At 38.2% G+C, this 16973-nt stretch overlaps 1 protein-coding gene across 1 annotated transcript in view; it reads left to right on the top strand.

The window, feature by feature from the left end:
* Positions 1-14919, top strand: part of ARMH4 (armadillo like helical domain containing 4) — a 98395-nt gene extending 83476 nt beyond the window's left edge. Inside the window, exons 6-8 of the mRNA XM_019725799.2 lie at positions 6651-6682; positions 13791-13925; positions 14169-14919. Coding sequence (XP_019581358.2) covers positions 6651-6682; positions 13791-13925; positions 14169-14237 — 236 coding nt within the window. The 3' untranslated portion in view covers positions 14238-14919. The remainder of the gene's footprint in view (positions 1-6650; positions 6683-13790; positions 13926-14168) is intronic.
* Positions 14920-16973: the final 2054 nt, after the last annotated feature.

The raw sequence follows: 16973 nt of genomic DNA, 5'->3' as shown, positions 1-16973 counted from the left end.
GTCTAGAATAAGTGTGAAGATTTGGAGGCGAGGCACACTTAGCTTGCTGCACAATCTGAAATCATGCAGATCTTATAAGCCATGTGAAGAAGTTCAGACTTTTCCCCCAAGGCAATAGAAAGCTTTGAAGGGGTTTTCAGCAGGGAGTGATGTGATTAGATTGCCTTTCAAATATGCAGCTTGTAAAGAAACAAGGGAGACTCTTGTGGTACTAAAATGAAAAATGATGGCAGCCTCCTCTGAAGTATATGGTAGGAGAAGACAGTATCAAGGAAGACTATTCAAGTTATTCCTGTTTGACTTCTTTTCTTTTTAAAACTTTTATTTATTTAAGTGTATATTTTCAGGACCCATCATCTCCAAGACAAGCAGTTGTTTCAATCTAGTTGTGGAGGGCGCAGCTCACAGTGGCCCATGTGGGGATCAAACCAGCAACCTGTTGCCAAGAGCACTGCACTCTAACCAACTGAGCTGACGGGCCACCCCTCTTGTTTGGCTTCTTTTTGGCTCTGTGTGAATGACTGCATTTTGACTTTCAATTTGTTTGTCTATCCTCAACTGCATTAAAATTTTGGAAGCATATTTCTTAGAGTTAAGATATTCATAGTAGCTATAGTCCTCTCTGAAGTCTATTTGCAGATGCCTCTGTGTGAACATAAAACCTCACACAAATCTTGGAACAGTGTTTCTCCGTAATGTTGGACCATGGAGAAAGTGGATGCTGTTTGGTTAGGATCTCTTAGTGTACATTTGTTACTTAGCGATGATGGCCTTTAGAGTTCTACATTAAGAAGAAAATAAACTTATCATTAAAAATGTAAATGGATATATTGCAATTAAATGAAAGCTTTCTGCCTGCTTCTTCATAAGTAACTCATAAATGGGTTTTCAAGGTTTGTTTGTTACTAGGTAAAAACAAATCCATTTTGGCTGATGGCTAATTCAGGGCCATGCACAGTTAGGCAGCTCATAAAAGTGCATAGAAATGAGTCTGAGATAATCAGATTTTATTTCTAGTGTCTAATCGATGCTCAGAGCTTTGGGGTTTAATTATGTTCGCTGGAAAAATACAATTTAATTTCTCTTCCTCTCTTTTAAGCAGAACTGCAGTCTTCATTTTAATTCATAAATATACAAGGCATTATAGATATTTTCTGACACAGTACTTGGTACTTATAAGATAGTAAAAAAATGTTGGATTATTCTACTTGAATGAAAATACATCAAATACGAAACCTAAGTAAGACTTTGCTTCTGGGTCCTCTGTTTCTTGCCTAGCATGGACTTTATACATTTTATTACTCCGGAAAAATAATCTAAGTGCAAAATTTTATATATAGTATGTTTTAATATGAGGAGACTTCTGTTTTCTTAGTCACCTAGGCAAGTGGACTTGGGTGTTTGCCCTGTAGGGAGTGCAGCAGGTATCATGTGGGTTCTGAGGCACAATGAGCTGAGTATGTATGGGTGGAATATGAATTCAACCCTTTTTCTTCTCTGTGGTACCCACTCAGCTTCCAGAAGGGCTCACATAATAATACCCCATCTTCTATCACTTAGCGTGTCCATCTTCTTTCACTTAGCATAATGTTTTCAAGGTTCATCTATGTTGTAGCAAGTACCAGTACTTCGTTCCTTTTTATGGCTGAGTAATATTCCATTGTATGTATTACCACATTTTGTTTATCCATTCATCAGTTGTTGGGCATTTGGATTGTTTCCATCTTTGGGCTGTTGTGAATAGTGCTGTTATGAACATTAGTGGACAAATATTTGTTTGAGAACCTGTTTTCAATTCTTTTGTGTATATACCTAAGAGGAGAATTGTGGGGTCAAAGGGTAATTTTATGTTTAATTTTTTTGAGGAATTTCCAAATTGTTTTACACAGTGGCTACACATTTTACATTTCTACCAGCAATGTATGAGGGTTCCAATTTCTCCACATCCTTGCCAGAACTTGTTATTCTCTGTTTTTTGTTTTGTTTTGTTTTTTCATGATGGCCTTCCTAGTAGGTGTGAAATGGTGTCTCACTGTGGTTTTGATTTACATTTCCCAATTGACTAATGATGTTTCAGCATCTTTTCATGTGCTTCTTGGCCATTGTATACATACTATAATATGGATGAACCTCTGAAACATTGTGTTAAGTGAAAGAAGCCAGACACAAAAGGTCACATACTGTATGCTTCTATTTATATGAAATATCCAGAACAGGTAAGTCTATAGATATGGAAAGCAGAGTAGTGGTTGCCAGGGGCTGGGGAGGGGACAGTGGAGAGTGACTGCTTAATGGGTATGCATGTAGTTTCCTTTTGGGGTGATCAACAACATTTTTGAATGAGATAGAGGTGGTGGTTCTAAAACATGGTGAATGTGCTAAATGTCACTGATCTGTACCATTTAAAATGGTCCATTTTAGGTCATGTGAATTTTACTTCAATAAAAAACAAAACACCTAGTTGGAACTGCACTTGCAGTTCCAGCGGCATGGTGGACTGAGTATGGATTTCCCCCTCCTATTACAAACAGAGACATTCTGCATAAATTTAAGCAAAATTTTGTAATATTCAACTGAGCTTGAAAGGAAAGCCATTGTTTCCAGAGGCAGCAACTTGAGGCCCAAGCAGCAGCCTCCTAGGGGAACCTAGACCACATGTAGATGCCGGGGTGCGGGGCGGAGTTTAACACCAACGTGGGGTCAAGAGACATGGCCTTGGGCTGGTGTAGGGCAGAAAAGAGGAACCAAAACCCCTGCAGAAGGCATCCTGGAAAAGTTGCCTCCTCTGTGAAAGGGGATCTAAGGAATACCCTCCCCCATACACACACACACACACACACACACACACACACACACAAGCCAGGGAAACAGCCAGGGAATGTCTCTCTTCTTGGGGCTCTCAGTGGGGGAGAAAAAAAGACACTGAAGCCCCAGGCCTGCCTTCATTAAAAAGAGCCCACAATTCAGAAATTAATGTACAGCCCTGTTCCAGGTGGTGCAACCCCTGGTGTTCTCAGCACAAGCAAACGAGACCCTGCTCATCTGCCATGACACTTCTGCAAAGCACAGTGTACAGGATTCCTAGGGTAGAACCACCTCCACAGAAAACTCAGTGCACGTGAAAAAGGACAGATCACACGTGGAAATATTCCAGCCCGAAGGGAAGTAAGGAAACATAACACACAGGAGGGTTAGCATTTCACGAACCTGGCAAAATAGAAGTAGGTTTGAAATGATTAAAGAATAAGGACATTGAGATTGGCTCCACGACCTCAATAAAAAGTTTCCTGTATCATCGAACAGCTGCAAAGTTGCTTCAGGGACGTAAAAGGGGAGAAGGTGTTCCCCTGCTGTCCTTTAGTGATCTGGGGAGCTCTTTAGGTTTTCTTTCCTGTACAGGATCAAGAGCTCAGGGAAATGGGCTTTTCATGTAATCCATTTAGATGGCAGAAAAGCTCTGGCTTTGAGTATGTGCTGCGGTGTTCATGTGCTCCTAACCAAAGCTGTGCCTGAATTTCTCTGAAGAGTGCAGCTTGCTATTTGCCCCTTATTGTGAGGAGTGACACATTATGAACTGGCACATGGAACTTTTGGAAGCAAACCCTGAAGCTGCCTTGGAAACCACTGTAGGACTCACTCAGTTCTTCACTTCTGACTGATCTCATCTGTTGGCTGAGCCATGGCCCTGGGGAGGGAGGAGCTTCCTGTCGATTCAGTAGAATCATGTTAGACAAGGGTCACCAGCCAACACGAGACTTCAGAATTACCTGCTCAGCAGCCAGTCTTCTCTTTGCCTCACCCTACGATCAAGCCATAGCTTTTATCAGCAGAAGCCCCGAAATTCATATAAAGAAGAAGAGTGCATGAGGACCTTGTCTTGAAGCTGACGTGGCCTCTAACTTTACATAAAACTGATCACGGGCGTCCTGCAGATAGGGCTGATGGACTTCACGGTTGCGAAAACCTCCCATATATCTGGAGACGGCAAAATTTAGATTCAGTGGACCCGGCAAGCAAACATGTCTGTGCACAGGAAGCCTGAGGATACTGCAAAGTTCTATTAAAAATCAAGTATGAAGACCAAACTCTTTTCTTTTTTCCCCAATGGATTGAAGATTGGGTCATGCAAATGTGAAGAGAGACCTGGAAGAGTGAGTTGGGAAGAATTTCAGGCCCCTGAGCGTGGACTTGATGCTGCTGAGTAAACCATAGACCAGAAACCACAGTGCTCAGCAGAACCTTCAAAGGTGTCTTAGGCAGCGTGCAGGGACTTTTTGTTGCTGTTTTTCATGCCATCAGGTGTAGAGAAGGAGCATAGACAAGGGGTTTTCTCCCCTGGTAAGCAATGTTGTGTATCGTGGTTCCCTTTTTGGGACGAGAAAGGAACACACCCTTCTTCATTTATGCACCCTGTATTTCCATATGGTTGAAGTTCTTAAGTGGCTTCTCGTTGCTGTTGTTGGTAACCATACAGTTTATATATAGTTTATCAGCATGGTTAGCAATAATAAGTGACCCCGGCAAGATGTGCCGTAGATTACAAGACATTCTCTTTGCATCTACCCAGTAGGTATCTAGTATCATTCCTAAGCTTGCGGTTAACTAAAGACATTTTTTTTTTTTAAATTTTTTAAAAAAATTTATTGGTGTGACAATTGTTAGCAAAATTACATAGATTTCAGGTGTACAATTCTGTATTACATCATCTATAAATCCCATTGTGTGTTCACCACCCAGAGTCAGTTCTCCTTCCATCACCATATATTTGATAAAGACATTTTTAATATTACTTAAAAGTAGAGATTAGGGTATCTGGGCTTTTTGTACCCTTCTCTGTAAGTATCAGTGCAGAGCCTTCAAAATTAATTGCTTCTTAGATGCACAATTACTGCTCACTTGGCCCTATGCAAAGAAGTAGGCCATTCTATTCATTGGAATCGTACTGTTCTGTAATTATGTGAAGAGCAAATGATTATAGATAGGGTTTCGGTGTGATTTTAAAGCAGATAAATTTAGCATCATTAGCGAATAATCTGTAGCTGGAAAAACTCAAGGTTCTTTTAAAAAACATGCAGACAATATTTAAAACTTGGTAAGTTTTATTGTTCTTATATGTGTTCTGTAAGTTGGAAAAAAGCTTTGTTTCTTGGGCTAGAAGAGGCATCAATGGTGAACTGAAAAGGAAAAATAAGAGCTGGTCTCCATTTATTTCTTGACACTATAGAATTGATATATTCTGTCTATAAATACTATAATTGATATTTAGTTACATATGCGTTGAACTAAGGGCTGTGTTCTGACTTGCTTTTTATTTAAGAGGAACATACATTTCTCTTTTCATTAAGATAAAAATCAAGTTTCCCATATTATTTTAAACGATATAGATGACGGTGACAATATGAGACTGTATGTATAACTTTTTCAAAATTGACTGTGAGCTAAGTGGAACTAGGTATGAAGTACATTTTACACCATGCTATATAGAAAGGGTATGTTTTATAAATTCAGGTAGCCTGAAGTCTTTCAATTAGAATTAACTTAGATAAAGGCAGATAGCATCTGCCTTGCATTTGGCCAGCTTGTCTGTCTTCCTTGCTCCTTACTTCTCATTCTAAGAGTTTGTTTCAATGTACAAAATAAATAAAATTGGTATTGCAAATTTTATTTATTTCGTGCATTGCCTATGTGGTGGAAGAATTAGACGAGAGTCTTAGTTTGAGTTTTCCCTAAAAGCAGATCCCTGACTCTGGGTTGGGGTGCAAGGAGTTTTTTTTGGGAATTGACCCCAGGAAGCATGGCAAGGGAATGAGGAAGTGAGACAGGGATGGGTGGAGAGCCCCTAAAGGAGGTGTTCATGAATGGATTATTGCCGGGGCTCCTTGCTGCTTGGGATTATCTGAGACGCCATGTAGAACACACCTCAAGGGTGGGGAAAATTGGGGAATTTAGCTAGTGAGACAGGCAGAATAATGCCCCCTGTCCCCGCCAAAGATTTTCATTAAAGATGTCTCTAATCCCCAGTGTACTGTTTCTCCATTAAAAAAAAAATATTGCACTTGTTAGTTCTCCTCTTCATAAAGAATCACCTTTATTTTTATTAAAAATCTTTCCAATTTTCTCTCTTCTTTCTCTTGCATTCTCTTATCAATTTCTATTCCTTAAATTTTAAAATGATCATTGGGTAAAATTTATTTTGACACTCTCTTGACTGAAGACCATGAGGAGTACAGCTCAGGAGAAAATGTGAAGTAAGAAATGAACTTGATATGTTAAAGGTGATTTCTTCTCTCCTTCCCCAGACCTTCCCCGAAAGCATTCGATAATAATAAAACATACATTTAGCAAACTAAAATATTCTCTGTTCATCTACCGATGATATGAGGAATAGGTTTGTGTTCTCTGTTGCATTTTTTCAAATAAGAATATATGAGAATTAAATGAGAATATGTAAGAATAAATGAGAATTAAAAACAAGACTATTACTCTCATTATGTCAATACTTTTGACCCTTTTACTGTATTTCATACAATGAAAACTTCATTATATCAAATTAACTTAATGCTGTGAAATATGAGCAAGCTATCGAATTAACACAATAAAATGTAAGTAAAAAGATAGCTGTTAACATTTTATTCTCTTATTTTCCCTAGTGAGAAGCTGGATGGAAAAACTAAAAGACAAGGTAAGAGAAGTATTTTCTTTCTTCAGATTTACTTTGAGGGCATGGTTTTGGCAAATAAAAGTTTCTCAGAGTAATGGAGCTTTAACTCATTATTTTGATTCTGGTCATCTATGTAAAGATTCAGGGCCCAGCAAGAAACAAAGTCTTCCCTTTAGGTTCCTTCTCGTATAACACTTATTCTTGGGAGTACCATCCATTCTGAAGGCAACATCTGGAATGTTCAACTGAATAATATCTTCATATTATCAAAATGGAGTTCCTTCTAGGGAATTTCAGGAGTGCAGTCCCATTCTTTTGGGCATTTCTTGTCCCAATGCAAGGCTCTTTTAAGCTTGATCTTCCTGTATGAGGAAGAAATACGTTGGATTTTGGAAGGCATTGATTCTTCTGACCCAAGGGTGGACTTGACTGAAGAATAAAAGTTTGAGATGGAACGAGCATCCTTGAACCACAGTGGGGGTGGGGCGAATCAGGGGTGTGGGATCAAAACACCTGAAGACCTGAGCATTCTCCTTAGTCCCACTTTTATGTAGTCTATCACAGGGCCACTACTTACCAAGTGATAATGAGGTGACTTGCCTGGAATGGCCAACTATAGAAAATTATTTTCCTCTCTTGCATTAATTCCACCATCCACTTAGTGATTGACAATATTAAGTTCCTTCCAGGTTTATATTTTTCATTTTCTTTTGATTTTCAACACTCTCCAAGTTTTAATTTTTGATTACTTTGTAATTTTAAATTGGAATTACTCATAAAAATATTGACAGAGTCCTGAATTTATTGCTGTAGTCTGTGTCAGATCCCATTATTATAACCCAGCTCAGATTTAACTGGGGATTTAGTTAAATGAAAATCTTTTCAACTGCTAGATATTGAGTTACATCTAATTCATCTGTCTCGGAATATACTTCTGTTGATGGTGTTCTATATCTCTTTTTATTATTTGGGGTCAATTTTCTCCATATTTGAATGATTAATATTTATTTTGCTACAACTCAATATTAAAGAATAAAAGATCTACCGTATTTTGCCATATATGATGCACACCTTTTTGCCCAAATTTGTGAGGGAAAAATAGGGATGCACATTATACATGGGTAGTACTAATTCCGTATCTATATAAATGTTTTTAATTCTTTTCTTTATGCTTATAAGTTGAAAATGTAACTGGAAATCAATAACGATATCCATATGCAAAATAATACCCAGGAATACTATAATTGGTTTTGTTGAGCTTACGATGAACTTGCAAGACGAAGAATTCTTGGCCTTCTATGATGTGTAAATACCGTAAATTTGTTACCAGCACATAAAATTTCTTGTACCATATGTTAAAAAATAGATGCTAAAATTACTTTACAATACAAAAAACAAGTACCTAAAGGTAAACAAATAAAAATTTGAATTAAAAAATTAAAACAAAGGATTTCTTTTCCCGGAACATTTGGGACAAAAACATGGGTGAGCATTATACACGGCTAAATATGGTAATTGTAATTAAAATTATAGAATTATATTAATTCTCCTCACTATTATTTTTCTGCTTCTCAGTAACTATATTTAGCAAAGATAGTTTTTGAGAATGAGCCTGTTTGTGTTCATACACATTAGAAGGGATGTTGAAAATTTTTAAGTCTCTTGAGGTTAGTGGAGGCCATTTTGGTATCTGTAATACAAGGTCCAGGTTATGTAAGGGAGGTCTGATCAGATGGACTGAACGAGATTTGGGGGAAGAAAAGCTTAAAAGTTTAGAACTGGATGTATTTACATTGGCAGTCCTTCTTGTTATTTTCCAGGGGAGAATATGGTGCAATGAAAAGTAAACAGGCTTTGGTAGTTTAATTTAGGAATCCATATGTCATTGTTTCTATGAAAAATGATCTTCTGAGTTATAAAAATGGGCAAAAAATAGACTTAAGAAAAGACTTTTGGCAGGTAGTCAGTTTTGAAGTTGGATATTGCAAAATTTCTTACCTGTGTATATATATAGCTTTGCCACTCCATTTAAACATCTGTGCAGCTTTAGAGAAAGACTATTATTCTATTTCTATTCCTGTGGACACTTCCTTCTTATCGTGTCTCAAAGGCCTGGCACCTTCCCCTGCTACTTTTCACCAAGAGAAATAATTTTATGTGTGGCCTTTAGTTTTCTAGATTATTTTGAAGTTTTTTTCAGCCCTCTCTTCATCTTCTTCTGCAGTATTTTTTTGTTTTTAACTATGTCTTAATTTTTTAAAAGTTGGAAGAAAAATAGTTGAGATTCCCACTGTGGTTGACTTATTTAATGCCTTATGTCTTCAGATTTTGACTCTTTTTGGAGGGACTCACTCTAATCTTTCTCATATCACCCCTCTTCTGTGGGTGAAATATTATATGCTAACTCAATATGTACATTCATATGTGTTTACACACACATATATATATGTATAGATGTATATCTCCCTTCCTCCTCCCTCCTTTCCTTCCTCCTTTTCTCTCTTCATCTATAGCTAGCTATCATCTATAAAACTCTTGTTAGTCATTATCTTCAGAAACGATTTGAGAGCAAAACTATTGCCACTTGATGAAAGTCACAAATTCCTTAGAACTGAAAACTAAACTACATATTTAACTGACTCTTCAACCAACCCAGGACTAAACTTCTCAGTTTGGCATCATTTAATTGTTCCCAATGTTGGTTTCCTTGTTAGTTAGGCTCTACAAAGAGATGTTCTAAAAGTCCTGAAATATTTCTCTTGTTGTTATGTTCAGTTTTCTATATTAGTTAGGATTAAGACCAGCTATGAGTGACAGACCAGCTATGAACTCCTAATGGTAATGGCTTAACCAAGACAGAAATTTGTTTGTCTCTCATTTATGAGTCTGGTAGTAGCAGTCAAGGGTTAATGGGGAGCAACACTGTGTAGGCTCAGGCCCCTTCTATTTGATGCTCCACCATTTGTGATCTTTCCCAAGATCACTTCATGGTCCTGGATGGCAGTTCCGACTTAGCTGGGTCCATATAGCCAGAAGGAAGGAGGAAAAGGGGGGCTAAGACATCCCTCCCCTCTTAAAAGGTAAGATAAAGATGTTCTGTCATTCTGAAAGCGGGGAAAGTGTGGAAAGGTTTGGCTCCCCTCTTAAAGAGCATGTCCTGTAAGTTGCACATGTCACCAACGTATCATCTTCTTAGTGAGACTTATCACATGGTCACATCCAGCTGCACAGAAGGCAGGGAGAAGTAATTGTTATTCTGTACCCAGCCCAAATGAGAAGTTCTATTGCTCTAGAAGAAGGGGCAAATGTATTTTGAGGGACTGTCCCTGTACTCATTCCATCATTAACTTTCTTCCTGGTTAAATATCCAAGAGAGTGATGCTTTTTAGGCAAATCTATTTAACTTGGCTACCTATTGATATATTTTTCAACATCTAAATTATGTCTCAAAACTGAAGATGTATAACAATATTAGTTGTATGATAAAGGCCAGCCCTGTTGTTATAACATCAAGATCATTCTATTTTTTTTCTAGCTTCATGAAATTGTGCATAAAATGGATGACCCAGACTACACTTCATAACAGTGACTCTCATGTGTGGTCTGGATGTGCACCATCAGCACCACCTGGGAGTTTGTAAGAGATGCAAATCCTTGGGCCCCACCCTAGACCTGCCAAGTCAGAAACTCAGTGTTTTAATAAGTCTTGAAGGTGATACAAGGTCTTGATAAGTCTTGAATGTGTATGTTCAAGTTTGAGAGCCACTGTTGCAGAGAAATCATAAGAACATTGTCTAAATTCAGCAGACATTAGGCTGTACAGTGTATCATTTGGTTTTCTTATAGTTTTCTTGAAAACAGAGGTTTCAAATACATTATTCTAAGAAGGAAGGATGCCTTTTTCATAAATGTAAAACAAAACAAACAAAAGACAAAAACCATCTATATCAACTATTATGGCTTACAATTTATTTTAAAAAATTTAAACTGTTTATTTGAAAATAATTTCAAATTTACAGAAAAGATACAAGAATAAGAATAATGTGAAGAATACCTTTAGACTTTTTACCCAGATATGCTTGTTTTTAACATTTTACCCCATTTGCTTTATAATTTTGCGGTATTCTCTTTTTTTTCTGAACCATGTGAAGAAATGTTCATACATCATGGTGCTTTTATCCCAAATACTTCAGTGTGTATTTTCTATGAATAGGAATATTCTGTTAGCAAACTTAATACAGTTATCAACTTGAGTACATTTAACATCAATACAGTACTTTTAGTTAAGCTGGCATCCATATTTCAGTTTTTTCAACAGACCCAAAATATCCTCTAGTACCAAATCTAATCTAGGGTCAAGTAACACATTTAGTTGTCATGATTCTTTAGTTACCTTTATTCTGAAGAAGTTTTATAGTCATCTTTTTTCTTTTCATGACACTGACATTTTTAAAAAATGTAGTTCTTTTTAAAAAAATAGAATATCCTTCATTTTAGGTTTATTGGATGGTTCCTCATGATTAGATTCAAGTTATGCATTTTCAGCTGAAATATACAGAGGGTGCCAAAAAAAATGCATACACATTTTAAGAAAGGAAAAAACTGTATTAAAATTGTAATTCTCAATATACACCAATAACAAACGATGAATACAAGTCACGTTTGACTTCTGCAATTACAAGAGGTGGTCGAAATGGTCACCAACAGCGTAATTTTAATATAGTTTTTTCCTCTCTTAAAATGTGTATACACTTTTTTGGCACCCTCTGTATACAGTACAGCTGTGTCTTTCTCAGGGTGTTACATGCAGAGGCGCATATACATCCTATAATTTTGAACAAAGAAAAGGCACTAGACAGAATTTATAACTTATCAACTATGTACATGCATCTTATTTATCTTCATTTCTGCAGGAAAGGAGTCATGGACAATTCTAAAAGTGCTTATTTTCAACTAGTCAGTTTTGAAAGAGGAATGGCTAAATTGTATTGGAAGAGGATAGGTTGTTTTGTTCCCATCTTGTCGTTTACTTGTAATTTCAAAGCACAGGCAGATGACGCAAGAAGGGACAAAAAAGAGAGAAGAGAGAGAGAGATTAACTGAATTTTTTGAAGTCTACATGATTTAAAGCTAGAAACAAGAAGTCTAAATGTGTAAATAAGAAATATGGCAAGAGTAATGCATTTTGTAATGTCAATGTTATTGATGTGGGGTTCGTTACACAGCCTGAGGAGACCCTCACAGAAGCTGATCAAACTGAGCTCCCAAAAGCTCAAAATCACCCTTTGAATGTATAGCTCTGTAAAGTCCAGTCGGCTGAGCTTAAAGTTGGTCATATTTCAACATGTATGTATGTTTCCATGCACTAGGAATGGTGATTTTTTTAAAAAAAATATTCACAGTTCTGGTGAGAGTACCAAAACTTTGCTATTGTCTGATATTTCCCCACAGGGGAAATTTACCGAGTTTTATAAGCCTTGTAGAGATCTGGAAGAACTTTAGAAAAAGTTTGGGTTTTTGCAAAGCATAGTAATTTGTTGAAAAAAAAAATGACTGGGCTTTGTTTCTCTAGGAAAAAATACTTAGTATGCTAATGAACAATGCTATCGTTCTCAAATTCATGGAAAAATTTTCCATATTTTGTCCTGACTAAAGTCTGGGAAGCAGAATTGGCAAACTGGCTTCCTGTGTGCAAGAAAAGGGTACACTTCTGTAAGGTCTTATCTCGTCCTTCAGTTCCTTCTGTGACACAGACTGCATATTTCAGCGCTTTTTAGAAAACTTCTATTCTCTGTCCCTCTCCGTTTTTGGCTCATTCTGAAAGACACTAGAAATAGTTTATGCTACGTTGGAGATTTTAGAAATAGTCAAATAAATAAAAAGACTCATGCTTTCCCCCTCCCCCCTAAAATAGTGCCCATCTAAAGTACTTAATACTTTGGACTCTACTTCTAGACTCTTCTTCCTCTTGCCTCTCTAAAAATCTTCTTTTAAAATTTATAATTGTTAATGAATTTAGCCTGGGTTGATTTCTAGAAGGGGCTTTCTTGGAAGGCAAACCAGTGTCGTGTTTCCCCATGAAAGCTTTCGTTAGTACATTCTCCTCTAGCCCTTGGGTGTCTTATTGGGCAAGATGCAGATAGCACCTTTAGTTGGATGGCCTTATCCCAAACTTGGGTAGGTCCTCAGCTGCTTACCCAGGCCCAGGGATGTGTGGAGATCACACTGCTGTCTGAGGACCAAGGTATCCATAGTGACACTGTAGGGATGTTGGAGACACACATGGGTTTGATACCTCCAGGCTTTTTTAGAGGTACCAGTGTTATTGGCAGTGATCTTTATGCCTTTTTTTTACCATTTCCTTTCTTTGAGGTTGGGGACACTCAGAGTTTCCCTCCCAACCCCCAAATTTGGTCTCGTCCACTGGGCAGATGATTCCTCTCATATAAGTTAATCCATCCACTCTGTGTGCACACTTTTTCCTCATCCTTGTCTTTTCTGCCTGTATTCCAACGTCTAACATCCTTCCTCTTTCCTTTGCAGGGCCTTTTCTTCCCTGTTGCTTCCAGAAGCCCTCACCTTTTATTCACTTAGAAGCACATTGCTTTCCTTTCTTACGGCAATGCAGCTAAGACTGTGAGAGAGTGGATCACCAATGTTAAGGTTCTTCTGTTGCCATCCAAGAAACACAGTATTCCAGAGAGCACTTCTCTCCCCTCCCCCCGGCCCTCCCACCAGCTCAACTCATGCTGACATTTCCAATTTGTGGCATTGTAATAGTCCTGGCATTCTCCGAAGCGTACTGCATCCATCTTTAATACAAATTATATTTCTGTCTCCCAAACTTGATGTTGACAAATGTGCATAAGCAAGTAGCTGGAGGTACCACTAGATCTGGTTGATTTATTTGAATACTTCTAAGTATTGGAAAGATCCCCAAATACTCATACCTCTCTCTCTGTCGCCTTCTCCCAGAAAAAGTAACTTTACTCCAGATGCTATTTTATTTTATAAGAAAGCAGGTCAGAGAATTCACAGTGTCTGAAAACCTGCTGCCATCCAGCAGAAATGAGGAACCTGGGGTAGCGGCCTGCTCCACGTCCTAATGTGGGTCTCCTTCTCTCTGCAGGCTGGCTACATGTCTGGGATGCTGGTGCCTGTGGGGGTGGGGATAGCTGGAGCTTTGTTCATCTTGGGAGCACTCTACAGCATTAAGGTGATGAACCGGCGAAGGAGAAATGGCTTCAAAAGGCACAAAAGAAAGGTATGGAACCAACAACAGCAAAACCCAATCACTTTGGGAACATTCTTTGCTTTTCTAATTTGCTTAACAAAGTACACCGGACTTAATGATGCATGAAGTGTCTGGAGGTACCCAGTGGTTTGGATTCGTTGCTCTGGCTGCTGCCTTGCCTTCCTTCTTTGGTTTGTCTTTCAAAGGGGGCCGGTTTCTCAGCTTGGCCCTGCCCCAGAAGGAGTTTAATGCCTCTGTGTTTTCTTTCTCCAGCAGAGAGAATTCAACAGCATGCAAGATCGAGTAATGCTCTTAGCTGACAGCTCTGAAGATGAGTTTTGAATTGGACTGGAATTTAATTGGGATCATCAACGATGTTATTATTTTATTTTTTATTTGGGGGCAAAAGAAAAGGACAACCACCTGACCCATCGCTGCGGTCAGACCGTCAGTCTCATTATCTGCTGGATAGTAGATTTTTCTTGCACTGAGCAGAAAAGGCATGCTGTATACGAAATGTAACATGCAGTGTTTGTTTTTATTCTGTAGTGAATTTTATACAACCGTGGGCTACAACTCATAAAAATGCAGCATACGTATTGTTCAGTAGGAGTTGCTAGGTTAGGTAGAGTAAATGTTTTGTATTTTTCCAGTGTCTTTTCCTTGGTTTGGACTACCTGCACTAAGTATAACAATTATTGCTACCAAGGCATGCTTACCTGAAGTAGAAATCTTAACAAAGACTCACTTGTGATGACTGCACTCTACCTACATGAAGCCAGAGGCTTGTGGGCCATGGTACATACTTATTACATTTGCATCAAAACTAGCAGCAACTCGAAATGAAATCTTTTTCATCAAGAAAATCTCTCAGCACATTAGGAATATATATAGATTTGTATGTATCTTGCATTATGTGTTTCAGTTTTCCAGTTTTGTTATCTTTCTCTTTCTGTTTTCTTCTCATTCTTGGCAAGGAAAAAAAATGCACCAGAAATAATACATTAAATTGACTCAGTCTTAATACACGCTTACTTTCTTAAGTAGTGTAATTGAGTCCAACAGACCCTATCAGTAGATTCTTATGTGTGTATCATTAAGAGAAGTTCTTTTTGTGTACCACTGACTTTATCGAGAAGAAATGAGGGAGAAATCAAGAAGAAGATGAGGGTAAGTAAGCTCCCAGAGCATTTAGCTCTACCGTTTGGCTTTGTGCTTGCATGTCCACTGTTCGGAGTTATTCAGAGTGCTTTTCTACACCTGTGGTCTTGGCCATGGAATGATTGGGCCACCACTGGTGCTTACTTGGCTTATTAGAATAACAGACATGCTCTGGTAGGGGCAGACTCAGTGGCAGAGTCCTGGGACACATGGAGCTTATGAAAACCCAGCCTGTCTTCGGGCACCCCCCTTCAGGAGTGTTGGACTATGTTAGATCATTTCTTATTCCCTTTAGAATGCAATTCCTTGCCTTATCTTTTGCATCTGGGTATTTGGGACTTTCATTAAGTGGAGTTTTTGGGTAAAGACTTGGCTCGTTTCCATGGAGGAATAAATGTTACTAATAATACAGTTCGCGGTGTTTTACACTGTGGAGAGCGTGTTCATATTTATCAGAGCCTGTTCTACTATATTTAAGGCAAGTTGTACAGTTATTCCTCCTAGCTACTGCGTGAGATGGGATGTTTTTATTCTCCCGTTCAACTGAAGACAGAACTGAAGCAGAGAAATAAAATAGTTATCCGAAATTATACCCAGGAAGAATCAAGCCTAGAACCCGCCTGGACTCAAAACCATGCACCCCTGTCTTCAGTTCAGTGCTCTTTCCACATACTTGGCAGGAAGCAGTGACGTTTCAGTCCTTTAAAACCGAGGTTCTAAGGCAATCGCTGCCTGCATTTCATTCGAGTTTCTATCTTTGTTAAAATGAATGACGCTTTACTAATTTCCCTCTTATTTACACAAATTCTTTCCTCTCCCACCTCGGCTACTTCCTTTAAAAATCACACAATTTAAGTATCACCTCTAGGGAACTAATAAAGAAACCTTTCTAGAATCCTGCATTCTAGCTGGCTTATAAGAATGTTTTCATCAAATAATTTAAATTCTTTTTGCTAACAGATATAAGCAGATGTGTGAAGTTGATCGAGGGAAATGAGAAGCTCTGTGCAGTCAGGTACAAGTTAGCAGCTGACAAACACGTTCAAAGTCAGGTTTTGAAAACTGAATTCAGAACCATGACACTCATCAGTAATTTGTGATTTCAGGGCTAGAGACCTCCTGATACTGCATAAAGTATGTTTTCCTCTTGTAAGAGCAGCCCATTTGCTGTAAGTATTCCTAAATTTAGGAGGAGGTGAGCATGATGTGGCCTCACTGTCTTTTCATTCTTGACAAGCTGTTTATAAGGAACACGCAATAGACCACTTCATTCAGCAACACATGGGCCGATTCTAATGCCTCAGGCTGCTCTTAATCTATAGTCTTAACTAGACCTTTCCTAATAGGTTGAACCTCACACCATAGTATAATAATGTCACAAATAACATAGTTTTATTTTTCCAGAGGGTTATAGGGATGACATGTGTATACATTTAGGCCTAAGCAGAAATGTCTCTGCAGTCCTTTTTGGGATAGGTGACTGTTTAAAGAAAAAAGACTTTCCTTAAATTACAGTTTTCTGTACAAACCATTTAAATATCTGGGATGAACGGAAGGTTCTGTGGATGGTTCAACTGGTTTGTTATTTTGGCCGTTTTCTTTGCGGCCAGTGGCTGTAGAATAATGACTTTCATTGGTTGGTTTAGATTCTTTATGAGGATCACAAAAGGTTCTCATGTTCTGAACAAAACCTGGGCTTCGAGTGCTGCCATGAGAGGAAGTACTAGACAGTGGAGTCCAGATTAAAGGTAGTAAATCAAGCACTGATGGGTTTACCTTAACGAAGTGATTCATAGGCTTGTATTCACCCATTAAAAATAGAGAGTCAGCTCTTTATTCTAACAACTAAGCTTAAAATATTTAACAGTGAACCAAATAGAGCTGTCTGGAAAGGGGGGTGATAGCTGCAGCTTCAGT

The sequence above is a fragment of the Rhinolophus sinicus genome, chromosome 3, assembly GCF_057876585.1.
Source record: "Rhinolophus sinicus isolate RSI-liver-muscle chromosome 3, RSI-T2T, whole genome shotgun sequence".
In the NCBI taxonomy this organism is placed as follows: domain Eukaryota; kingdom Metazoa; phylum Chordata; class Mammalia; order Chiroptera; family Rhinolophidae; genus Rhinolophus; species Rhinolophus sinicus.
Note: the sequence above shows the minus strand (reverse complement) of the source record. Positions and strands in the feature narration are given on the sequence as shown.